A 24,456-nucleotide genomic window follows, 5' to 3' on the forward strand; every position below is an offset into this window, starting at 1 on the left:
TTTCAGGCATTCTTTCATTAATGGGCAGGTCCTCCCAATTTTATGTAATTTTCAACCGGATTAATTTGTCACAAGAATAATAATTAAGAGCACTGCCTTGTACTTAGGCCCAACTAGGGACTGACTGTGTACAGTAGTTGTGATTTTCAAGTGAGGGCCACGCTGGATGCACTTGCAGTCAAACATTAAAAATGGTTATTGTGATTGAATGTGACGTGTAGCTCGGAGATGCCGCGGCGGAACAACAGCACTCGCAGTAGTGACGTCGATACTTTACATAACCAAAAAAAACAGAACTGCTTCCACTTTTATTGTCAGGATACTTGCTTCATGAAAAATATCTCAATACAATACAGTACAATGCGTATTCCATCTGCCTTCCTCCATGCGATTGGTTGGATTTGTAAAGGCCCACGGCCTACGCACAATGAATTAAAGCAAAACTAAACAAAAAGTCTACACACCCCTGTTCAAATGCCAGATTTAGGTGACAAATAAAATGAGACCAAGATATATTTCTACCGACATGACCAATAAATTGTACAAATCTATTGGGGAAAAAAAATATTTTGGAGAAGTATCAATAAACAACTGAGACAATGTAGTTGCACAAATGTACACACCCTCATAACTTTGTCACACCTTTCACAACATCACAGGGGATATTTTTCTTCAAAGTCGGGGGAAGGGTACAAAATAATTTTCGAAGCATTAAACATAACTTTGAAACACAATACTGAGAATTTGGCACAACGGTGACATTACCAAGAACTGGACGCGCCTACATAAGCGATGATGTGCACAAAAGTGATGGTTGCAGAGACTAGCAAGAGGCTGACAGAAACACAGACGGAATTTTTTTTGGTCTCATTTTAATAGCTCACAGGAAACTGTCATTTGCACACGGGTGTGTAGACTTTTTATATCCACTGTACGTATGGGGCTGGTGAGAGCTGCTTTGCCAGAATTTAAAACGGATTAAATTAAAAACTACTAAAATCAACATGTCACTTTTTCTGTCCTTTCGGAACAACAAAAAAAACAAAAAAAATCCAGCACAGTTGCGTGGGCGGCGCCGTCCTCCCAGCACCTCAGTTCAGTCCTCGGCTGGGTCGGGTGGCCACACGAGGAAAGAGACGAGACGGACGAGACAAAAACGGGAGGACAGACGGAACGTGGAATCTGTCGACGCTGGCAGTCAAATAGCAGCTTTTCAGCCTCGTCCCGAGCTTTGACAGTGACGGGGGGCTACTGGCGTAGGCGGGGGTTGGGGAGGGGACCGTGGACTCGTCACCCGTCCCTGCGTTTTATCGCTCGTTGGGTTTCTGCCTCGTAGCAGTGTGGCTAACACTTGCGCTATGTTTGTTTTGTTTGTAAATCTTCACGAGAAGTGGGGGGACTGCAGCAGAGAGGGCGCCCCACATCCCTCAGTACATTCTTTCAGGCAGGTGTAATGAGGGTGGCGGGGCGAGGGTGGCGGGGCGGGGGAGGGGCCGTATGTATGTTGTTGTGTGGGCATTTGTGTGGCAACGTGCGGCTGCCGTCAGTAGCGGTGGGTCTGGTGGGAGTACTGCGGAGGCTGTTGGGAGGTAGAGGAGTATCCCATGCTGCTTTGGGGCAGTGATGTGCTTGGTCCAGGGTTCTGGTAGGCAGCATGTGGATTGGAACGCTGCGGGGAGGCATTACAGACATTAGTATTAGGCTCGGCAATTTTAGTATCTTTCTAATGCCGGGTGTGATGTGTTTTGTTAATTTTTAATATTAATGAATGAATGAATGAATTAATTAATTAATTTGCATTCACTTGTAGAAAAAAAAAAAACTTGTTTTTCGGACTAATTTTTTTGGGGGAGCTTTGTTTTTTTGAGTATTTTTTCCTGTTTTACTGAATATTTTTTTCTGTTATTAAAAAAATATTCCGAAAAACAGGGAAAAAAAAGTATTCAGAAAAACAGTGCCGTTTTTTTTTTCCTTGTTAAAAAAACAAAAAACAAAACCCCCACCCTTTTCTGACTAATTTTTTTTGGGGGAGCTTTGTTTTTTTGAGTATTTTTTTTTTCTGTTTTACTGAATATTTTTTTCTGTTATTAAAAAAAATATTCAGAAAAACAGGGAAAAAAATATTCAGAAAAACAGTGCCGTTTTTTTTTTTTCCTTGTTAAAAAAAACCCAAAACCCCCACCCCGCCTCCGGCCTTAGACTAAGTGCCCACGAGCTGTATTTGTCTCATCTGTACGTATACCGTACAGTTTATACAGTAGTCTGCTCGCGATGTGGGAGTAACAAGATGGCCGCCCTGGGACTTCAATGGCTTGCACTGGAATGTATGGGCTATCGGCTATCCAGTCATATATACTAGGTCAGTGGACTGCAACAAGTCACTTGGAATTCAGAGGTCCAAAAAAAAAAAAGTTACTGTGAAAAACAGAAGTTGGTGCTCTGTTTTTTGGAATATATTTTTTTTTTCCTGTTTTTTGGAATATTTTTTTTTTCTGTTTTTCTGAATAATATTTCCCCCCTGTTTTTCAGAGTAATTTTTTTCTGTTTTTCTGAATGATTTTTTTCCCCTGTTTTTCGTATTTTTTTTTTTATGGCAGAAAAAAATATTCCGTAAAACAGAAAAAAAATTACTCAAAAAATAACAAAGCTCCCCTAAAAAATTAGTCAGAAAAACAGGATTTTTTTTTCAACTGCATGCAATACGCTTCCGTATATTATAATATTGTAATATATTATAACTAATTATTAATTAATTAATTGATGTTTTTAATTATTATTAAAAAAAATACTGTCTCTCACAGGTCAGTCTTGGCACTACAACAGCCAACTGGTTTGGGGGGCATTGTCAGTGTGATGTGTTGATGAGAAAAACGAGGAGCTACCTGGTAGTCTGAGGTCATGATGAGGCCGCCTGAGGTAGTGGTGGGCGGGACCACGCGCACTTTCTTCAGAGGCGGGCCCTGGGCGTGGCTGTTTTCGGGATTGCCGGTGTGCCCCGCCCCGTTTGTGTGGTTGTTTCCCTGTTGCTGCTGCTGGTTCTTCTGTGAGCGAACGCAAAGCACAATTTGGCAATGGATGATTGAATACTCTAACATAGAGCCTGTAAAGGTTACGGCCACCATTTTGAAGCACAAACCAATTAGTATTTCAATACAAGTAACAAATGCTGTAATAATAATTCACACTGCTTACTCGGTTGCATTTGTCTGCACCGTTCATTTCCGAACAAGATGATCAACTACTGATGATGCACTCTAAAAAGGAAGACAAACTACTGAATTGGTGTTGCACTTTCAAAAAAAAAACTAAACTATTTTATTTAAAGGCACGGTCTTCCGTTTTCTGTTGCACTTTCCTTAAAAGATGACAAACTTTCCTAAATTTAAGATAAATCATTGATGTTGCCTTTCCAAAAGAGAATTTAAACTACTGATGTTGCACTTTCCTAAATACAAGACAAACTACTGGTGTTGAACTTTCCTAAAAGGAAAAGATTGAAATTCTGCATGTATGTAGCTATCAATATTTTGGGATTATAAAGTCTTACTTTGTCTGCCTTGTCGTCTGGCTCCTCCTCTGTCAGAAATTCCCTTTTGGGGTAAGGAATTTGACAGCCTGCAAACACACTGAAGAAAAACAACAACAAATCAACATTTTTTTTTTTTCCTCATGATTTTGAATTAATCGTGATTGTTGGTCCAACTAAAACTTACTCGGACGTTGGCAGCGGCTCCTCTAAAAAGTAGGGGTCCTGCATGGCCTGCTCCGACGTGATTCTCCGGATGGGGTCCATGGTCAGTAGCTTCTGCAACTGTCAATCACAGCGTAAAATGTTACATCTCGGGCGACGAATCGAGAACTTTTTCGTGCGCGTTTCCACTTACCAAATGGAACGCTTTGCTGTCTGGCTTGACTTTGTGTTTCTCCATGTACTTTATAAGGCTGCAGTTTGTGTACCTGCGAACGCCGAACGAGCACAGTGACTGTTACGAAAACGTTTTACACGTCGACAAGTGGGACATCTCGGCGGACGTACGTGTTCCTCCTAAAGTCTTTCATCAGAGTGGAGTGCTCGGGCATCTTTTTGATGTCCTCCCAGTCTTTATCTGTTCAGATGAAGGAAGGATTACGCCATGTCACAACCACCACCCCCTCCCTTTGCTTGGTTATCCATCTTGTCCAGTCTGGATTACCATCTTAGACTGGATTTAAAGTGCTTGGTTGAAGCAACATTTTTTTGTGGGGAAGCACAATTTGGATGCCAACTGAAAAATGCATGGAATTGAATCACTATTGGACACGTGGACTCGCTAAATGCTTTGGTTCGACACAGTCACACTCAATAATGCAATTTGTTGAGACCTTTTGATTCCCCGACAAAACTTAATCAAAATCCTTCATGCCGACTGGTGAATTACGCAACAAGAGCAGGCAGGCATCTTCACTGAACTGGAAGAGATCCTGCATAAGTGGACGTTTCTCTGTTTGTGACTTCTCCGCTCACAAAGCACATTACCGCCAAAGGAAAAAGATGGGAAATCAACTGCTTTTTTGGATAAAAAAAAAAAAAAAGAGACAAAAATGTTTTTTTAGTATTGAGACACAACTTGATTTGTCAATCGGTTAACTTTGGTTATTGTGTGTAAATGCCAAAAGTTGAGTTTAATGACATATGCGTAAAGAGCTAGTGCACAAATTTGTTTACCTTGTGTGATGTTAAATCATTTTGTTTTAGCGTGTTATAGGCTAGCATACTAGCTAACAGTGTTTTGTTTTTGTTGAATAACTTAAATGGGAAGTCAACCTTAAACATTTCTTGACAATATGTTGCATGTGACCTCATTAGTCTAAACATGACCTTCTGATTAATATTACACTTATGAAATATGGAGTTATGAAGCAAAATCCAAGCCGTTTTTATCCAACTCAGGGGGCGGCCATTTTGTCACTTGTTGTCGACTGAAGATGACATCACAGTTACTCAGTGGCAATGACCAATCACATCTCTCCTTTTTTCTGAAGCTGAGCTGATTGGTTGTTACCTGGGACTTGAGCAACTGTGATGTCATTTTCACTCGACAAGAAGTGGCAAAATGGCCGCCTACTGATATTGACAAAAACTGCTGGATTTTGCTGCTTAACTCATATTCTGCTAACGCAATATTAACCAGAATACCGTATTTAGACTAGTGGGGCTGCATGGAACACATTATTGTCAAGAATTTTTTTTTTGGGGGGGCGGGGGGGTTGACTTCCCAGTGAACACAGTTGTTTGTGTAACCTATGTTGATGCTTGAAGCATAATGTTGATACTTTATGATCCCTTTCGTTTTAAGTGCTTTGCCGCCATCTTGTGACATCTATACACAGTTAAATATGATATTATGAACGAGTAAAGTTCCATTTATCGCTGTTGTCTGTTTTCACGATGTACATCTGCTCTAAAACCTTGACCCATTGACTCTTGATAAAAGTTTGACATGCATAGTAGCTCCTCTCTGTTTGGCGCAACATTCGAGTGCCCCAAACTGGCATATTCACATAGAAAATTTTAAATATGACTAAAATAGAATATCTTTATCTAGTTGCAATCCAGGATTGGTTGAACTCTCAAAAACATTTTTTTTTTTTTTTACTGATTTCTTCCTCATTGCGTGTGTGGGGTCTCTCACAGTTTAAAAATTTAAAACATGATATTTTCCTGCGCAACTCTCCCCATACAATTGAACAGTAAGAGACGACTAAATAATTCTTTGACTGATGGTGTCCCACCTGCAGGGAAGCCCATAACATTGAAGATGCGGTCCAGCTGGTCGTGATGGTAAGGGTTACTGGTCTTGATGTCCTCCTGGCGACAGTGGAAAATGGGCTCGGACGTCAGCAGCTCAGCGAAGATGCAGCCTATCGCCCAAATGTCTGCAAGAGAGCACGTCGAGCTTTAACTGAGCGCGCTCAGTACGGAGACGCAGTCAAGCAGTCAACCCACCGATGGCTTTGGTGTAGTGCCGGGCCCCCAGCAGCAGTTCGGGTGCTCTGTACCAGAATGTGACGACCACCGGGTCCAGATCGGCTAAAGGCTTCAGTGGTGAATTGAAGAGACGTGCGAAACCCATGTCAGCTGTACAACAGACACACGTATATTAAGCAAACAACATCCAGATCATTTCAAATCCAAATTAAAAAAAAAAATGGATACATACCTATCTTTACTCTACCCCTCTCAGGCCCTTCTCCCATCACTAAAATGTTAGCTGGTTTCTGCGGAGGGAAGGAAAATAATTGCAAATGCTTGACATTGCTGCCCTCTAGTGGACAAACGAATCCACAGCCGCCGATTAAAGTGTTTCATGTAAATCCCTTGACAAGATTAGCCTAGTTTGCGGTATTTTTAAATGCTTTTACCGTGAGAACACAGCAAAATGATCTGATTTGTACAGTATGTATAGAAATCCAATATAGTAGCTCCAGATAAAAACACCAACAGTTATTTATGAACCATGACTAAACACATGCAGACAGAAGTGATGCTTCCCAAAAATATCCCTGCCCCCCTTTCAATCGGCTTACAAGGTCTCTGTGGAGGACCCAGTTTGCGTGGAGGTAATGGATGCCGTCCAGAATCTGGTAGAGCAGAGACTTGACCATCCCTCTGGGAAGCTGAAGTGGCTTCTTGTTGGCCTTGGACGCTCTGTGGAACTTAATGATGTGCTGCAGTAAGACGAAAACAAGAGGCAGCTAGGACCACTCCTGCATTTATTATACACAGTCAGATTGCAATTTTGACTTAAGTTGTACTCTCAAACAGATGCTGTATATTAAAATAAAAGTTCACTCCAAAAGTATTGGAACAGCAAGATCAATTCCTTTGTTGTTGTAGATATTTGAATATGAGACAAAATTCCAAATTCCAGCTTTTATTGCAAGTAAGAGTTATACAGCCAAATAATACAACCCAAGCCCTAATAATACATGTTATTCACTAAGTAAATTTAAATACTTTTGGAGTGGACTGTATATGTGTATATATATATATTTTTTGTGTAGAGGAGTGACTCTCCATCTTGTGGCATATTACGAAAAGAGCACCAGATTCCAGAAGAAAAAAAAAAAAGGCATTATTTAATAGGGATATAACGATACCGGCAGTATCGTGATATCACGATATTTAATCTCCCACAATATATTGTCGTCGTCATGTCACGATATTAAAAGCAGCACATCTGTTAAAAAAGTCAGGTTGATATCAATTTGTGCAGTTCTAGCACCCCCTGGTGGCTATTTTTTTTTAGTACAGTTTAATTTTCATAAGGCATGTTTTGGCCCTTATACATTTAAAATCCATGCTAATTGTCAATGAAGGGGAAAGTAACATGTTTTTGAACTGAGTCAATATGTGGAGTAAGTGCCTCAATATATATTTTTTATATATAATATTTTTACAATATTTTTCATTGCTGTATAAGCACAATATTTTTTTTTTTTTTTTTTTTAAGTTTCTCTTTTTTATATCGCCAACCTCCCCACAATAACGTGATAATTATCGTATCGTGGCCTTCATATTATGATATCGCATCGTGAGGTTTGGCTATCATTACATCCCTATTATTTACATCATAATTGGGCACTTTGACCTCCAATGTGAATCTATCAAAAGTGGGCACAACTTACCCAGAGGTCGTGCTCAGCGTAGTCGAAGAGCAGCCACACTTTGCGGTCGGCGTGCGACAGGAAAACCTTCTGCAGCGAGATGACGTTGGGGTGCTTCAGCTCTCGCAGCAGCTGCAAAAAGACAGAAGCCACCTCAGAGGAGGGAAGAGAAGGATCCATCCATAACGGCCATTTTTGCTGTTACGATAATGAATGTGATGCTGGAAATTAAATGGCTTTCTGTTGGAGGAAAGTCGTTCATCTTCTGTCCAAAGTGCTGATTATTTTCTCTGTGTGCTCAGGATTGAACTTTGTAGAACAACTGGGATCCAGATGAATGATTTTGCAAAATAATGTCAGATTTATTATAAGTAAATATTTAAATTTTTTTATATGTTTGAAAGTTAATGTACTTTGATTAGACAAGCTGTACATGGGATGAATGGATGGAGATATAAAATACAGATAAAAAAATTATATAATTTTTTTATTCTGCCAAATATCAGAATCGGCAACAGTCTAAACAAAAAAACATCTATTTCAGTGAGACCATCGTCCCTATTTTAGACAGTCTGAACCGGAACACATGAATTAAACTTCTACTATTTTCTATGGGGAGTAAATGTGTGTGAGTGTTGTTCCAGAATGGAAAGTGTCGAACTTCAGAGATTCCGCTGTATTACAAAACAACATCGGAATGGTGTGAAGTTGTTAACACATCACAGTTAATAAAAAAAAAAAAAAAAAAAAGTCTTACTGCAATCTCTCTGCAGGCTGACATGGAGATGCCGGTGCCTTCAATCTGCTTGAGTGCATAGTCCTTATCGTCCTTCCTATCAACATACGAGAAGCTGAGCCACATTCATACTAGACCATGGACCATAAAGAGGGCAAAGGTGGGAGTGGGGGGGGGCGAGTCACTTGGCAGCTGGCACGAGATGGGGGTGGAAGACTGACTTGCATTACCTCCAGATTTGTGTAATCAAGCTCACCTCTGAAGCTGGCTACAATAGAGGACGAGGCCTGTCTGGCAGCTGGCGGGGGACAAAACAAGAGCGCCGGGACCGACTCTTCACTTGAATGAATTGGCACGCTCCCTCCACCCCTCCCCTCGTCCCGTTTAAACCCGTGCTTTGTGCCTTACCCCTCCTAAACAGCAACCTTCCCGAATCCAAAGCAAACATCTTTAAAACGCTTTTTTTTTTCTTTTTTTTTTTTACTGCTCATTTGCGCCATTCTGGCGAGTGAGAATCGTAGCAAACTGCAGAGTAGATCACATGCTGATTTGAATGCGGCTGAAGACTAAAGGTTACACGCCATTTCCCAAATGGACAACTAAACACTCTTGGTGCACAGTGGATGGGTGGGTTCTCATGTCTGCCTCAAAATTCAGGTCATCAGCTTAGATCCACGTCATTGTAAAACTATTACTCCAACATTGTGCCAATCAAAACTGAGCAGTATAATCTTAGTTAAAGGGGACATTTTAAAGAAAAATCCCTTGTTTTCAAACAATGTTTTTTTTTATATATATACAAACAAATGTAATTTACATAACTTCACACTTCACCACTGAGTTTCTCCACCCTAATCATTACCAGTTAGGATGGGCGATGCTCCAAAGCCACTTCCAAGTGACGGCTGGCCGCCAGATCGCAAGTACATGCCATTGTAGTTGTTAGGGCCACAGCTTTTGAGTATTTTTAGTAACTAGGCAAAAATGGTTTTGCATTATCAAGCACAAATGGCATTCTCACATTCTACTGTATCATCTGTGACTTTCAGTATGTATGGCTTTAAAAGGCGGGGCCAGGCCTGGTAGTGACATGGGTGTCAGTGACTGATATAGAGTTGGCTGGCTGTTCTTCATGTTGAGGGTGTGTTGACATAATCAAATTACTCAAGTTATTGTTGTAGTTCTAGTTGTCGTTACACTTCAGGTCATCGTGGTAACTAAAGCTGGACCCACCATTGGCCCAGCAATTCTCAGTGTATTTTGACAAATCATGTGAAACACACCTTAGCAAGACACATGGGAACGGTTTGAAATTGAGAAAAAAAATGCACGTGTTATAATAGTTTTTTTGGGCATTTGGTGTCCTTAAAGGTGGCAGGTGTATTTGTTATGTGCAGAAGGGGACACAATGTTGTTTTTTCCTCTTGAAAAGTGTCCAAACAACACACACTTAAGTGGTTTTTAAACATTACGCTGTGCATGTTCGCAGCCACAATTGCTTTCCCTCCTGCATCTGCAACAAAATAAAAATTAAAGACACACAACGACGCCCATAATAAGACGCCGGTAGATGGGGTCGACCCGCATGGAGGCCTCGCTTACCTACAATCCCTCCTGTACTCACCCATCTTTTCTCTTCGCCTTGAAAACATGACCGTAGGTGCCTCTGCCCACTTTGCATCCTTCGTACTCAAACAGGTCCTCGACACGCTCTCGTTCTCCGGTCAGCTTCACTTTAAAATCATAGTCCATTTTTCCCACCGCTGTTTTGGGGCCTCGAACGCGTCGTCTCTTTCTTCTTCTTCGTCTTTTTTTTTTTTTGTAAGCGTCGCTTTGGGAGGCAACTAGGCTACTCCCGACGAGCTCGGCTTCGGTAATTCAACGAGTTGCCTTCCCCGGCGTGACCCTTTCTTCACTCAGCCCAACGTCCACATCGAGCTAACCGGGCGAAATCGGTGCACCGGCGGGGACGTGCGGTGCTCGGATAGTCCGGGTAGGCACGCGAGCATAAAAGTATATTCCTTTCTTTTGATGCTGCGTCTCCCTCAGCCGGTATCTGCTCCAAAGAGACGCACTTTACTCGGTAACGATGTCGTATTCACGCGCGGCACTGTCGTAAAATGTCGTAAAAGGCAGACAGAGCCCCCTGCAGTATAGTAGAGAAAATAGAGGAAAGGGATATTGGAAAAGAGAACATTGCTGCTGTGTAAATAAAGAACATTGCGTCTGTGTAAATAGAACTACACTATTGTAACCCGCATATTTGTTACTGTTTGATCTTAGTTAAACACAAACATGATGCGACTTTTCGTCGCATATGTTCAAAGGAACAACACTAAACATAATTTAAATAAAAAGCGCTACTGATAGGTCAGGACTTTAATAATAATTCATATTATATTTAAAGCGACATTCCTAACTATTTTAGAACCAGATTTAAAGAATTACACTAAAAAAAACACGAAGAGATATATAAAGTACATTTATTGTTTCAAAGCAAAATCCGTTTTGATGAAAGGGATTCGCGTTCAACGTTCGCGTGTTTTCAGTTCACACGAAGCGTATTAGACATAACTACATGCTAGTGTGTGATTTTTAATCGTGTCACGAACGTCCCCAAAAACTCGCATTTGGTTTTCCCTAATTTTTAAATAGATAACACAAAATATAATTAGAACAATAAGACCGTATCTACAGCTGTAATTGAAATGTAGTAAATGCAGGCGAGGACTGTCTTAAAAAAATAATAATTGTAGACCTGTTTAGCCCACCAAATGAAATTATGAGACTTTAAATTCTGACGGGAGCTTTTTGTAGTTGTTACGTTAAATGTTTTATTATAAAGTCGGTGTTTTCGGTAATACAGGAACTAACATAACCGAAACAACTTGTCTGTTATAACACGGACCGTATAAGCCGCACACCACTTGGTCCCATCTTGGGTAGAGCGAGAGAAGGGAAAACGAAGGGAACCGTCCATATTACAGCTGCTCTATTGGGTACTATGCCATTTTAACGTCGCTGTCATCTCACCTAAACCCACGCCGGTGCTCGGGCGTTATCCACCTGACACGTTGATTCGATATTACAACTGTTTATCCGATGTGTATCGGGGGAAAATATTCGGCGTCGGCTCGGCTAACCAAGCTAACGTTGTATGTTCGGATTGCTATTCGCTATCGCCACTTGCGCTAACTAGCCAGGGCACCGCTAGCCACGAAGGCGTTGCGCATTCAAAATGTTTCTTTGTGTCATTTCGGTGTACGCCCAACTGGTTCTGCATTCGGTGGAGAGACAAGCTTCGCCATCGTCGCCTTTTTGTCACACTTAAGGAAAAAAAAGAACATTCTTTTGTCTTTGCCTTCGGTTACACGGAGACCCTGTCCTTTTGCGTTTCGTCCCACATCCGCGCGGCGACGATTGGACACTCGGCCTGTCACTCGTCCCCAACGGGCCGACGATTGGCTGTCATCGCAGGAAAGACAGCGCCGCTTTAGCTCGCTTTATCGCCGCTGTCTTCAACGTGGCCTTCCGTACCTTCTGTCAGGAAAAAAAACTTGGCCAGTATTAACCTCCGCGACCAATTCGTCGACGCCCGACGGTCCTTTAACGGCCGTTTTGCGGGTCAAATATGTGAACGTTCGCATTACGTTGCGTTGACGCAGACAGACTTCGGGCTAAGCACGTTAACTGTCGGTTTTTCGTCAGTGGCTGTTCCAAGGCAAAATGGATGACTGACAATGTAGCTGTTTATAGTTAAGACAATCTGGTTTATCCTGGGTTTAATAGGGGGTTAAGTACATAACGGGAGTGGGTCAAAGGGAAATAAATGACAATGCTTTCTTGTGTTTACTAGCACTGTTCATGGTTATGGACCCTCCTGGTGGGGGAGACGAGCGTCGGAGACAGGCCGAGCGTCTTCGGAGGGAGGAGGCCTACTATCATTTTATTAATGACTTGAGCGAAGAGGAGTATCGCCTTATGAGAGACAGCAACCTGTTGGGGACCCCCGGTGAGGAGGGATGCTTTGATTTTCTGTGCCCAAGTAGTCGTGCAGTTAACAAACAAGGGGTCCTTTTTAAAAATGTCTTGCTATTATTTTTGAGTGTTTGTGTGTGTAACCGGAACCTGTCGCACAGGGGAGGTGACAGCCGAAGAACTCCAGCAACGTCTGGATGGAGCCAAGGAGCGCGAGTCATCCCAGCTAAACACCGAGCAGCGTTTGCCGGCCGCCGAGCCGGTGGAACAGCAGAGCGGTAGCGGAGAGGAGAGAGGTTCCGACGGGAGACGAGGAGCAGGTAGGACTGCCTCGAGGAATCACGCTGCCATTTAGCTTCATTGGGCAACCTCTGATATGTTTGGGTTTTAAAGCACAATTTCAATTTCCAGGGTGTTGGCTGCCTCTTGCTCAGGGACCACCTTACCTGCCCACCCAATCTTATTGGCATCATAAATGTTTTCGCCTTACTGTCGCCACCTCCACTTGTATGACTCCAGAGTGTGGTGACAAAGCATTTTCACTTGTGCAGGCAGCACTTCATGCTTTGTGTATATGGCGTATTTTTCAACCAGATTCGGTCCTGCAGCTGCACTTTTGTTATCGCTTTAAAGTGACTCATCATCTTAACCAGGGTTTAATTTCACACTTGAATTTCCATACAAGCCAAAAGCCATTTAAAAAATAAATATTTGCCATAATTTGTGTCCCCTTAACTGTAGTAACTCCATTTAAAAAAACTAAACAAAACACTCAAGTAATCGACATGCTTACCGTTCCAGGCAGCACAGAACCAGGGGCAGAAGCGTCCAACGGCGACTCGTTACTAGAGTGGTTGAACACCTTCCGGCGCACGGGCAACGCCACCCGCAGCGGGCAGAGCGGCAACCAGACGTGGCGTGCCGTCAGCCGGACCAACCCCAACAGCGGCGAGTTTCGCTTCAGCCTGGAGATCAACATCAACCACGACCAGCCCGAGGCGGGGGAGCACGCCGACGCCATGGATGCGGCCGAGCAGCCGCCCGCCGTCCCGGGTTCCACCTCACCGCCGCGACGCGCCGCTTCGTCCAGCGGCACGCGGTCGTCCGGCACGCCCAGGCCGTCCCCTTACCCCACACCTCGACCCGCCCTCAGCAGGAGGATGCAGACTCGCCGCACACGCAGCAGTAGCGCCCTTTCCGTGACCCCCGCTGCACTTTCAGCCCCTCTCGCGCCCCCTCCTCAAAGGAGAGGAGACGCCGTGCACTCTTTAGTACCGCCGCCCACCGGTTCTCATTCGGATCAGTCGGCATCCTCCCCGCGTACGCCCACCAATGCGGCAAGGGAGCAAAGTCGCGACAATGTGACTTTATCTCTCGACTGCCCCCGCGTGTCGCCCCAGTCGGGGTCCCAAGCGTCGTCAGCGGGACAGGAATCACGTCGGACTCGATCGCGCGGGCGTTGGCGCCGGGTGGCTGCGGCGTGGAACAGCGGCGTCCCGGCCCGCGCCACCAGACGAAGTCGTTCCCCCTTGCATAGAAGCCCCGCGAGCACGCCAGCGTCCAGCAGCGCCGTCAGCGGCTCAAGCATCCACATTGTCGATACGGGTGCGAGCGCCGTTCCCATGGAGACGGGGGAGGCGGCGGCGGAGCCCGCTGCCGCCACAGCTGAGCCGGCCATAGAGAGCGGCGAGAACGAATCACAGTCAGCGGGTGCGGGAGGCTCACCCTCGGTTCGCCGCCACCCCACCATCATGCTGGACCTGCAGGTGAGGCGGATCCGGCCCGGGGAAAACCGGGACCGCGACAGCATCGCCAACAGGACGCGGTCCCGGGCCCGCGTGGCCGAGAACACGGTCACGTTCGAGAGCGACAGCGGCGGTTTCCGGCGCACCATCTCGCGCTCGGAGCGCGCTGGGATCCGCACCTACGTCAGTACCATTCGGATCCCGCTACGGCGCATCAGCGAGACGGGCCTAGGCGAGCCCAACTCCACCGCGCTGCGCTCCATCCTGCGCCAGATCATGACCGGCTTCGGCGAGCTCAGCTCCCTCATGGAGACGGAGGCCGATTCAGAAACGCCAAGCCACGTGGACGTCGGCGTTACGAGCACGAGCACCGGCCCGGCGGCTCGCTTGTACGCCACCGAGAGCGCTTCGGTCCAAACGGGCCCGGGAGGGCCGGACCACGAGCGTGTGGGCCCCGCCGGCGACGAGGAGGAGCCGGTCGGCCAGGCCAGGCTCAGCGGCGGCTTGGCGAACGCCGCCGAGGGGCGGCCGCCCGCCAGCCGGGACACAAACAACCTGGTGGAAAACGGCACCTTGCCCATCCTGCGCCTGGCGCAATTCTTCCTGCTGAACGACGAGGACGACGATGAGCACCCACGCGGCCTCACCAAAGAGCAGATAGACAATTTGGCCACGCGCTCGTACGGCCAGGCCAGCCTGGAGGGCGAGGCGGGTCGCGCTTGCAGCGTCTGCATCAACGAGTACGCGCAGGGCAACAAGCTGCGGCGCCTGCCCTGCGCGCACGAGTTCCACATCCACTGCATCGACCGCTGGCTGTCGGAGAACAACACCTGCCCCATCTGCAGGCAGCCCATACTCGCAGCGCACCACAACTGACCCGCTTTGGCTTCTTCTTCCACGCCTGTACATAAGTGCATTCATTTCTGTGAGGAAGTCCATTGAGAAGAAGGTGGAAGTAAAAGTTCAGTTGAGGCGGTGGAGAAAAAAAAAAAAAAAGGCGTAAATCCAGAGGATTAATAAAAGTTTATTTTTTTAGGCTTTTTGATTTCAGTTTCCTTCTCTGTATCCTGTCGGAACTTTACCCGTGAGTGAGCTTGTTGTTAGCCGCTGCTCCATTAAGATGTCTCCCCTTATCAGTAATGACTTTTTAATTTGATTTGTCCACTGTAGACTGTAAATATTCTACCACAGTTCCAGTTTAAAATTAGCTTTTGCACGCAATTTTAAATTGTCCCTTTATAGCCGCTTTCACAAAATCAGTATGGCGAAACATTGATTTTAGTATTTGTTTTGCCCAGAATTTGAGAAACAAATGACATAAGCGCTATTACAGGAGTAGGCAAGTTAAGACAAAATGTATGAGTTTCTGTATTTAACTTGTAATAAAGTTTGTATTAATCTAAATTCAGTATTTATGATTTGTCAAATTCCCCCTCACACAACGGTGCAGAAGCCGCTCAAATAATACAAGCCAATCGCTTTCCAATGTTTTCCCGTACAGAAGGCAGGAATTCAGAGTTGTCATTTAGCCGTGCAATACAGATTAAAGGAAAAAAAACTTTGATCTTAGTCATGCTTCATGAGGTCTGTCAGAATGTGTGCAAATGAAGGAATTCACCTCTTCAGACATGGCAGAGGCTCATCGTGTCACTATTTATTCCGTTTCTATAATGAGATGGGGAAATATGAACTTTTTGAAACCACGAATGTGTGTACCATGTTGCCATGTGATGACAGTAATTAAACACTCAATTGTATGATTTTTTTGTTTTGTTCATATGTTCACCCTAATCTTGTGTGATGGGGGTTCAAGCTCTGCTCTTTGACAAAATAAACTCAAGCTTTGTTATGCCCTGTGACGCATTTGTGTGGTCTCCATGTTTGTGTCAGCAATTTTAACCGTTATTCCACTATAATGACAACTTGTCATGCGGCCGACATTTTGACGCAGGTGCGCAGTCGCGTGGAAAAGGTCCCAATGTAGCATACAATTTTGCGGAAAAGCGGAATAACGTCATTTTCTTTCCTATAAAATAAAATCCTTGTTGCATGTATCTTTAGATTCTGCAGTTCTTTTCATAACTGTAAATCTAGACTTGAAATAAGGTCGAGATAAGAAAAACTGGCCAATTGGGAGCATTTTAGCTGTTATTTACATCTTCAGCCTTTAACTAATTTGCTCCCAAAAACTATGTTCTATTTTAAATGTATTAAGTGTCCCAAAGACGTATTTATACTTTTTATTTATTTATTTATTTTTTTATGGTTCTTACAGAAGGCTTTGATACAGCCTCTCAACTACACAGAATGGGTGAAAAAAAAATAGTTGCAATTACAAAAATGTCCAGTAGGTGGCATCAGAATATAAGATATCAACCAGGGTCATGAAAATAAGTTTTTTTCCCACAATTCTAAGCAGATTTGTGAATAGCGATGAAACTTAGCTATATTGTAATGCTAATTGCTCCAAACCAGAAACAGAAATATAATTTGTGTTTTATAGCATTTCAAAGCAAAGGGGCACAATATTCTGTCAAAATCCAGTAAAACGGCTGGGAGCGGAGGGGGTTGCTTCAGTGAAAATGATTGGGAGTGAATGAGTTAAGTAACTCGAACTATAGCTGACCTCTATGTGCATTTTACATTACAGATGTGGATACAAAATGACAAAAGAAGCAGCCAAAAAAAAAAAAGAAATTAAAAATAACGACGCATATAGATGTCGATTCTGTCCTTAACTGTTTAAATCTACGCTTTAAAATAAATTATTAACTAGAAATTGGATGTCGGAAAGAGCGTTAGAGAGACTACAGCATTAATTGTGCGACTATGACCTTTTATTTCGAAATTTAGAACTAGCTTGCGGAGCTAGCTATTAGCCTGCACCTGAAATGACGCGGATGAAAAGACGCCAGTGCGTTGTAAAGTGTGACAGAAAAGAAGTAGACGTCGTTTTTGTCTCTTCGAAACAAAACTACGATACACATTTCTTTTGTTTCTGTCTTTTAAATCGTAACACTCGTATAAAACTACGTTGTAGAGCTAATTAAACTAGGAATACTATAAAGAAAATTGTGTCAGAGCGATGATATTATCTTATTTGTACGATTATGTACCTCTTATTTTGACATCCGAAACTACCCGACGGAACTAGCGAACCTATCACTTGTTTCTCCTCCTCCTCCTAGTTCCTCCGCTAGGAAAGCGGTCAGAGCGAACATGGTCCCCGGTCGTCAGCGGCATCAGCGGCCGCGGCCCGGAGCTACTACTCGCCTTCGCCTTGGCTCCGCTGCGGGCGAGCCGTAAGCGAGCATGTCCCCGTTGCTCCGAGTCCTCTCACTACCACCACCACCTCCTCGTCGACGGCGGGCACGATGTATTTCAACCGGGGTGCCAAGAAGATCCACAGCGAGGGAGGTAAGCTACAAAGAACGTACTACAAAGAACGTACAATACCAACGGGCGGCTTGTGCAGCGTTTTATTTGCGTGACAATAATTAATTGCGCATTGACGTTAATGGTGGCTCGATACTATGTGCGTGTGTGTTGACTGTGGATGCGAGGACAACGCAAACGTCACCTCCTCCGCCCTTCAAAGACGAGGGACGTGATGTCGCTATCGTGGCTTGGGTTTCGAGGTGCGTATTTGCGTGCTATATTCAGGTGAGCTTTCGTACTCGGCGTCATTTCGTTTGGCTTGTCGAGTGATGGTGGGAGCGCTCTTGTGTTCGTTTGGAGCCAAAGATTTGTGCACCAGCTGGAGGACGAGCCTATTAGCAAGCCGATTTAACGGTCACGTGACCGTCTGAGGAGCGCGCGATCTCGGTAAGCGGAAAGGGGGTCCTCGCTTTACGTTTGCCCTGACATACGACTCCGACAGATTGCAACGATAGACAGCAATGACACTACTGCAAACGCAAAACATTTGAAACTGCATTAAATAACGCCACGAGGCAACAAAAATGATGCTGTGAGGCAAACATAAATGAGACCGCAGTAAAACCACAAGATATCAGACTGCAATAATGCTATAAAGCCAAAACACTATGAGACAGCAATAAAAACACTGAGACCGGAAAAAATATATAGCTTTGAGGTCGCACTAAAATTATGAAACGACAATTGCAGGCTTAAAACACAGAATCTATGAGACTAAAAAAAAAATCCAATTCACACGAGGAGGCCATGACAATTCTATGACACCACAATAACGCTAAGAAAACACAAAAATGCTATAAAGAACTACAAGGCTGGAAAAAAATAACCCAAAGCTATGAGGCCTGAAGCAATACCACTTTGAACCTGCAATAAATAACGTCACCAGACAATAAAATACAATGAATAATGCTATGAGACAGAAAAAAACAATACCAGGAAGCTGCAATAATACTATGAGAGCACAAAAGAGAACAAGTTGCACTTAAACTTGTACGAATCCTCAAATTTTTTTGATTTCTGTAGTCCTCAGTGAAAGCAGAATGATAACACTGGAAGAAAGATTAAACGGTTTAGGGTCTTTTGATTTTGCTGAATTTTCCTTTTTTGAGATATTCCATATTTTTGTTTTAAAAAAGTGCTAATAATACGCGAGATGTGACATTGGTATTCGCTTTATGCTACAACTTTGATGAGGCTGCATCTGTCTTTTCAAGCATGTCCATAGAGTTTTCTTTTATTGTTGAGGCGATATCGTGAAAAACAAAAATCACGAAAATCACGTTCATGTAAAAATCAAGAAAAAACAATTCAGGAAATTAGGCAATGTTAGCAGTAAAAAGGAAATGCAAAAATAAGTTATGTCAAAGCGCAAACACTTTTAGGAAAGTCAAATTTTCAAACTAATTAAAAACTAATCACTTTATTATTAAATATATATCAATATCTAAAAAAATAGAACCAATTCAAAGTAATGGATGTGATTTTCTGACTCAGCAGCCTAAAATTAATCAAAAGGCATTTGAAAAAAAACAAACCAAACCAGTAATTAAATCATAATCCATTTACTTTTGTGCATTTTCAGCACTGTTAATTTGAAATAATAATGAAATAAAGGGACTGAATCAATTAATCGGAAAAAATAACCTGAAGATCAATCAGTTATTAAAAAATAATTATTAGTTGCAGCCCTGGAAGTTGCTAAGAGGAAAATGAACTTGACCCCCCAAAATAATATATACTGTATATTGATTAAATTGATTAATCTCCTAGATGAAGCTACCTAAGGCGTAGAGAAAGGATAGTGGTGACTGATTGAAAGACATGCCTATATACACACTGAATACGCACACACGCACACTGCACAGACTGCAGTGGATTGCCCTCGAAGAGAGTAGAATGTGTTAGTCTTTTATTTTAATAGTCACCGGCGCATATTGTCACGCTGCTGCTATGCTCTTGTTGTCTGTGTGTGAGTGTGCGAGTGCGTGCGCATGCCGCTTCCACAAATAGAAAGCAGGGCAAAACATGAACAGATAAATCATTAGTCATGGAATGCAACACTTGCTTGAAGTGAGCATGGCTAAAGTCGAAAGTTGGGCGTGCGAGTGCGTTTATGCGCCTGCGCGCCGTGTGCGTTTCCCTCCCGTATGCGCTCCATGCTGTAATCTTCGTGGAGCGTGAGCTCTTGATTCTTTGCTCCAATTAGCGCCGCCACATGTTTGTCATGACATCATACACAGTTACCAAGCTGTTACCATTTAGCCACGTTGAATTATGTATTTTATTAAAAAAAAAAAAAAATGTCTCTCCTCAATGTTAAGCCATTATCTAGTAACATTACTTTATTTTTGGATGTAATGCAACATTATTTTTTATTATAATTTTTTCCTAAAGTGACAACAATTACAATATTAAGAAAATACAAGATATATTATTATTATTATTATTATTTATTTATGTATTTATTTATTTATTTTTACTAAACATAATCATTATTAGCATAAAAACTTCCCACAAGAATGCCAAAAAAATAAAATAAAATGTCAAGAAAAGCCCACTATAACATCTGAAATTTATTTGGCATTAACACTTTAAATGGTGGCAGGTGTAAGATGAGCTTGAATGTGATTGGTTAATTCTGAAGAGCTCTGAAGGTGTGCACACTTTTGCAACATCTCCCTTGTTTATTTTCCTCTAAAAATGAAACATGAAACGATTTGGTCAAAAAATTTGAGCAGGCGTGTGTAGACTTTTTATACCTACTATATATATATATATATATATATATATATATATATATATATATATATATATATATATATATATATATATATATATATATATATATATATATAGAAAAAATCATATGTTGTGTTTAGATGTCATAGTATGGCCACCTTGGGGGGGAGGAAAGGGGCGTCGATGTGTTTATTTCTCGATCTGTTAGCATGAAGGCTAATGAAAGCATGCTATTGTTAGCGGTTGGGGCTCATGTGAGTGATAGGCAGTGCGGCCAACTGTCAACAAGTGTGCTGGTTAGATAATATAACGGAGAGGCCTTGAGGTATTTAGAAGCGCCGGCCAACAGGGGGCGCTCGTATGTCGTGAATGACTACCCGCCCTCCTCCACGCCATCCATTTCCTCACCAGGGTTATTATAGTTTTGGGATTTTTCATTTTTGCTAGGTTTTAATTTCGTTTTGCTTTGTTTTTTAAATTTAGTTAATTTTGATTAGTTTTCAGGGTGGTTCTGTTAGTTTTTATTAGTTTTAGTTATTTTGTAAAAGTGAATTACTTGTGCACAATAAAAAAAAAAAAAAAACACCATGGGAGCGACGTCATCTGAAGGTGCTTTTCTATTGGCTGCTGCGAGATGACATCACTTCTGTGCGACACACTTTCAAACATCCATATTCCGGTTAATGTCAAAATGAATCTACTTAAAATCACATTTAAAATCATCCCCAAAGACTAATGCATTAAATAAATTACCAAAGAATAAAACAAAGAAAATTTTTGCTATAATTAGTTTTAGTTAGTTTTATAAACATAAAATGTAGTTTCAGTTAGTGTTTGTTTTTTAAAAGGTATTTTCATTTTTATTTTATTTTGTGAACAAAATTGTTTTTTGAATTTTAGTTTTAGTTTTTTTTGTTAATTTTAGTGAACTAAAAAATAACCTTCTTCCTCAAACATGTACACTTATATAAATGTGTGCTCTGTGAGTGCGAGTGTATGTTTTAGGACTGAACGATTTTGATTTAAAAATAAACAAAAAAAAATCCTAAATATTACGATTGCAATTTAGTCGGTGATGATTTTTTCCAAGGTCCTTTTCCCATGTATTTTTTTTTAAACAAATACAAGTAATCTGTATTTCAATAAATAATATCAGATGTTTCTGGTCTTTTAGGTTACTGTTACGCTAAAATCTGAATTAACATGAAAGATAGTTTATTTATCAGCCTCGGTGAGTTGCAGCCTTTACTTATTTAGCCATTTTTGGCAGTCAAACATTAATATTTTGCCTATAATGAATTTGATATTGTCATTATTTTTCATGTACAATTAGTTCCTTTAAAAACACATTTTGCAACTTGCTGTCGACTGAAAATGACATCACAAGGGCTCAGGTAACCAATCACAGCTCAGCATGTGAATGTCACATGACCAAACCTAGAAAACAGGTGAGCTGTGATTGGTTATCTGAGCCCTTGTGATGTCATTTTCAGTCAACAGCAAGTTGCAAAATGTGTTTTTAAAGGTACAAATTGTACGTGAAAATAATGAAAATATCAAATTCATTATAGGCAAAATAATGTTTGATTGCCAAAGATGGCTAAATAAGTAAAGTATCCCTTTAATTAATTGTTCAGCCCTAGTATATTTACCTGTTGTCTTGTTGTTGTGTGTTGTTCTCTCCCGACCGAACGTGGCCCACAGAGCAGTTAGTGTTGACCGCCATTAGGCAGGACGCTTCCGAGGACCCCAGCCGGGGGGCGCGCGCCCGCCCGCCAGACAGGTTTGACAAAAGTGAGTGAGTGATGCGGCCGGCACCGGATAGCGTTGGCAAAGGTGCATGCGTGCCAAGAGTAGATGTCACGAGCCCCGCCCACCCGCACTCGGCCGGCGCCCCCACCCCACCCGGCCCCTCGAGAGCTGCGACCTGGCGAGGAAAAGCGTTTCAGTTTGGTGGGAAAAGCGAGCGCCAGGGGATTTTGAGTCAAGTGTAGCTGCTCGGGGGCCTGGAGTGATGAATGCCGGATTCCAACCTTCTCACTGCATGCGCTTGTATGGGGAGGAATGAATGGAAACGGTTGTGATGAGGTCACATATTAATTACAATACCAAAATGTTGAATTTAAAAAAATGCAAAAATATTGCAATCAAAAACCCAGAATATTAGGAAAAAAAATATGGATTGCACAAATAATTTGGCAAATATTAGATATTAAATACTAAAGTGTAAAACAAGCTGAAATATTAGAGAAAAATAAAATAAATATTTTAAAAAATAGGTCACTTAAAGGGATACTTGACTCATTGAACAATTTTCAGCAGGGAAAAGTTAATAATATTGTCCAGAATGAATTTGATAACTTCATTAATTTTCATGTACAATTAATACCTTTAAAAAGTAGTTTTTCTACTTTCTGTCGACTGATGATGACATCACCTATGCTGAGGAAGTAGGTAACGGCCAATCATGGCTCAGGTTACTGACCAAACAGAAAACAGGTGAGCCATGATTGGCTGTTACCTACTTCCTGAAAAATAATGAAGTTACCACATTAATTAAAGACAAAATATGAACTTTTTCTGCTGAAAATGGCTCAATAAGTCAAGTATCCCTTTAAAACAGACACATTAAAAAATACTAAAATATTAAACGTAATACATAATGTTTGTTGTAGATAGAACAATACAAAAACTATTAGACTAAAAATGCAGAAATACAATAATTTTAGATGGAATAATAAACTGAAAAACTACTACTATTACAAGAAAAATAAACAGAAAAACAACATATTGTACTGAAATATATCTAAAAAAAAATCTGAACTATTATACAAAAATTCAAAACTGGAATATGAAAGACAAAACTATTCAGAAAAAAACTGCAATTAAATGATTCTATAAGACAGAACTATTTAGAAAAAATACAATTAAATGATTCTAAAATATGAGAATAAAATGCAATGCAAATTAGTGAAAATAACACAAAAATATTACAGATACACACATTGCATAAATATTAGACCTACAAAAACTAAAATTTAGGAAAAAAAAGGAAGACAAAAATACAACACAACTGTACAAAAGCATTATACAAACATAAGAAGGAAGATAGAAAACTAGAAAACATTGCAACAAAAATATTTCAAAATACTTGACAAAAATGTGCAAATATAAGATAATAAATAATATACAAATGTAACAATATTAGACCAAAAAAAAGTAAATGAAAAATTGTCACTTGTACTACCTTCCGTCAGCTGATTACTTCCTTGTCATTTTTTTTATATGCTCATACTTATATTCTTAGACGTTAAATATTGTATTAATGATGTGTAGAATTCAAAGCAACTATTTAACTAGCTATCTGAAATTAAAAAAGTTATCAATGTGACTGGTTTCATTGCTACTTGTATAGGCAGTGTGGTGGTGACGACGTAGATCGAGTAGGGATGCATTTGACAAACCATCATTAGAAAACACATGCATGCGATGCAACACATGCATGTCATGGATGGACATGCTTGGCAAAGAGCATGTACGTGTGCATGTTACCACCTTAGTTGCATGATATATATGGAACAGTCCAATGCCTCCACAAAGCAGAAATTATGCGAATAAAGGCATTTTTTTTTTAGAAAAAAAAAATACAATGAAAAAAAATGTGCCTTTATTCTCGCAACATATGTCCATTTGTTTTTCTTTAAAAAAGAAAAATTGTGACTGGACCTTTTTTTTTTTTTTTTTTTTTTTTTTTAATAAAAGATACAACTTAAATTAAATTTTGTATATTTATTTAGTCCCAATATTTAGATACGACTTTACCCTTGCAACATTACGCCATTTTTTTTCTTTACAAATTATGTCTTGTTGTTCTTTTACAATGACTATTTTCCTGAAAGGAAATTGCTGTTATTGTTTTAAAATTATGACTTTTTTTGGCAGGGGAACAAACTTAATTACACTTTTTTGTTAAAAATATGACTTAATTTTCTGCCATCCTTCTTGAAAAAAATGTGGGTTTATTTTTGTATCGTTCCAACATTTTTGTTGAAAAATACCACCCTACTCTCATAATATTGCCGCATTTCTCCGAAAATTTTGTTTTCATTGTTCTTTTTATGATTATTTTTTTTAACCCCCCCCCCCCAAAAAAAAATAAATAAATAATTGGAC

The 24,456-nt window shown here is 41.4% G+C and overlaps 3 protein-coding genes across 10 annotated transcripts in view; 2 read left to right on the forward strand and 1 right to left on the reverse strand.

The window, feature by feature from the left end:
* Nucleotides 1–293: 293 nt before the first annotated feature.
* On the reverse strand, nucleotides 294–17,545 carry cdk8 (cyclin dependent kinase 8). 2 transcript variants are annotated; one of them, XM_077509342.1, is made up of 14 exons: nucleotides 17,380–17,523; nucleotides 10,008–10,529; nucleotides 8,405–8,480; nucleotides 7,669–7,779; nucleotides 6,568–6,708; nucleotides 6,201–6,258; nucleotides 5,987–6,118; nucleotides 5,773–5,916; nucleotides 4,037–4,106; nucleotides 3,885–3,957; nucleotides 3,714–3,811; nucleotides 3,548–3,626; nucleotides 2,883–3,041; nucleotides 294–1,669 (listed from the first exon to the last, which is right to left on the reverse strand). In XM_077509342.1, the coding sequence occupies exons 2-14, from the start codon at nucleotides 10,133–10,135 to the stop codon at nucleotides 1,544–1,546; spliced, it is 1,395 nt and encodes a 464-aa protein (XP_077365468.1). In that variant the 5' UTR covers nucleotides 10,136–10,529; nucleotides 17,380–17,523; the 3' UTR covers nucleotides 294–1,543. The 2 variants fall into 2 exon arrangements, with proteins under 2 accessions (XP_077365468.1, XP_077365469.1); XM_077509343.1 differs by lacking the exon at nucleotides 10,008–10,529 and having other exon boundaries at nucleotides 17,380–17,545.
* rnf6 (ring finger protein (C3H2C3 type) 6) lies at nucleotides 10,204–15,965 on the forward strand. 3 transcript variants are annotated; one of them, XM_077509341.1, is made up of 4 exons: nucleotides 10,204–10,376; nucleotides 12,240–12,395; nucleotides 12,523–12,681; nucleotides 13,163–15,965. In XM_077509341.1, the coding sequence occupies exons 2-4, from the start codon at nucleotides 12,248–12,250 to the stop codon at nucleotides 14,980–14,982; spliced, it is 2,127 nt and encodes a 708-aa protein (XP_077365467.1). In that variant the 5' UTR covers nucleotides 10,204–10,376; nucleotides 12,240–12,247; the 3' UTR covers nucleotides 14,983–15,965. The 3 variants fall into 3 exon arrangements, with proteins under 3 accessions (XP_077365467.1, XP_077365466.1, XP_077365465.1); XM_077509340.1 differs by lacking the exon at nucleotides 10,204–10,376 and adding an exon at nucleotides 10,898–11,382; XM_077509339.1 differs by lacking the exon at nucleotides 10,204–10,376 and adding an exon at nucleotides 11,396–12,138.
* atp8a2 (ATPase phospholipid transporting 8A2) overlaps nucleotides 17,125–24,456 on the forward strand; it is a 59,778-nt gene continuing 52,446 nt past the window's right edge. For 2 of the 5 annotated variants that reach the window (XM_077509329.1, XM_077509330.1), the window contains exon 1: nucleotides 17,125–17,523. In XM_077509329.1, coding sequence (XP_077365455.1) covers nucleotides 17,481–17,523 — 43 coding nt within the window. In that variant the 5' untranslated portion in view covers nucleotides 17,125–17,480. Of the gene's footprint in view, nucleotides 17,524–17,766; nucleotides 17,932–22,058; nucleotides 22,078–24,456 lie in introns of those variants that run through there. The other 3 variants (XM_077509333.1, XM_077509334.1, XM_077509338.1) reach the window with 2 other exon arrangements.

This window comes from Festucalex cinctus, chromosome 20 (genome assembly GCF_051991245.1).
Source record: "Festucalex cinctus isolate MCC-2025b chromosome 20, RoL_Fcin_1.0, whole genome shotgun sequence".
Classification (NCBI taxonomy): domain Eukaryota; kingdom Metazoa; phylum Chordata; class Actinopteri; order Syngnathiformes; family Syngnathidae; genus Festucalex; species Festucalex cinctus.

What these genes read in the sequence shown, in the direction of transcription:
- cdk8 (XM_077509342.1), bottom strand. Translation starts at nt 10,135, where the DNA reads ATGGACTATGATTTTAAAGTGAAGCTGACCGGAGAACGAGAGCGTGTC. An exon ending in ACGCTGAGCACGACCTCTGG is followed by an intron (nt 6,709 to 7,668) that starts GTAAGTTGTGCC and finishes GTCTTACTGCAG; the next exon opens with CACATCATTAAGTTCCACAG. An exon ending in GAGGGGTAGAGTAAAGATAG is followed by an intron (nt 6,119 to 6,200) that starts GTATGTATCCAT and finishes TCTGTTGTACAG; the next exon opens with CTGACATGGGTTTCGCACGT.
- rnf6 (XM_077509339.1), top strand. Translation starts at nt 12,114, where the DNA reads ATGACTGACAATGTAGCTGTTTATA. An exon ending in TGACAATGTAGCTGTTTATA is followed by an intron (nt 12,139 to 12,239) that starts GTTAAGACAATC and finishes TGTGTTTACTAG; the next exon opens with CACTGTTCATGGTTATGGAC. An exon ending in CAACCTGTTGGGGACCCCCG is followed by an intron (nt 12,396 to 12,522) that starts GTGAGGAGGGAT and finishes CCTGTCGCACAG; the next exon opens with GGGAGGTGACAGCCGAAGAA.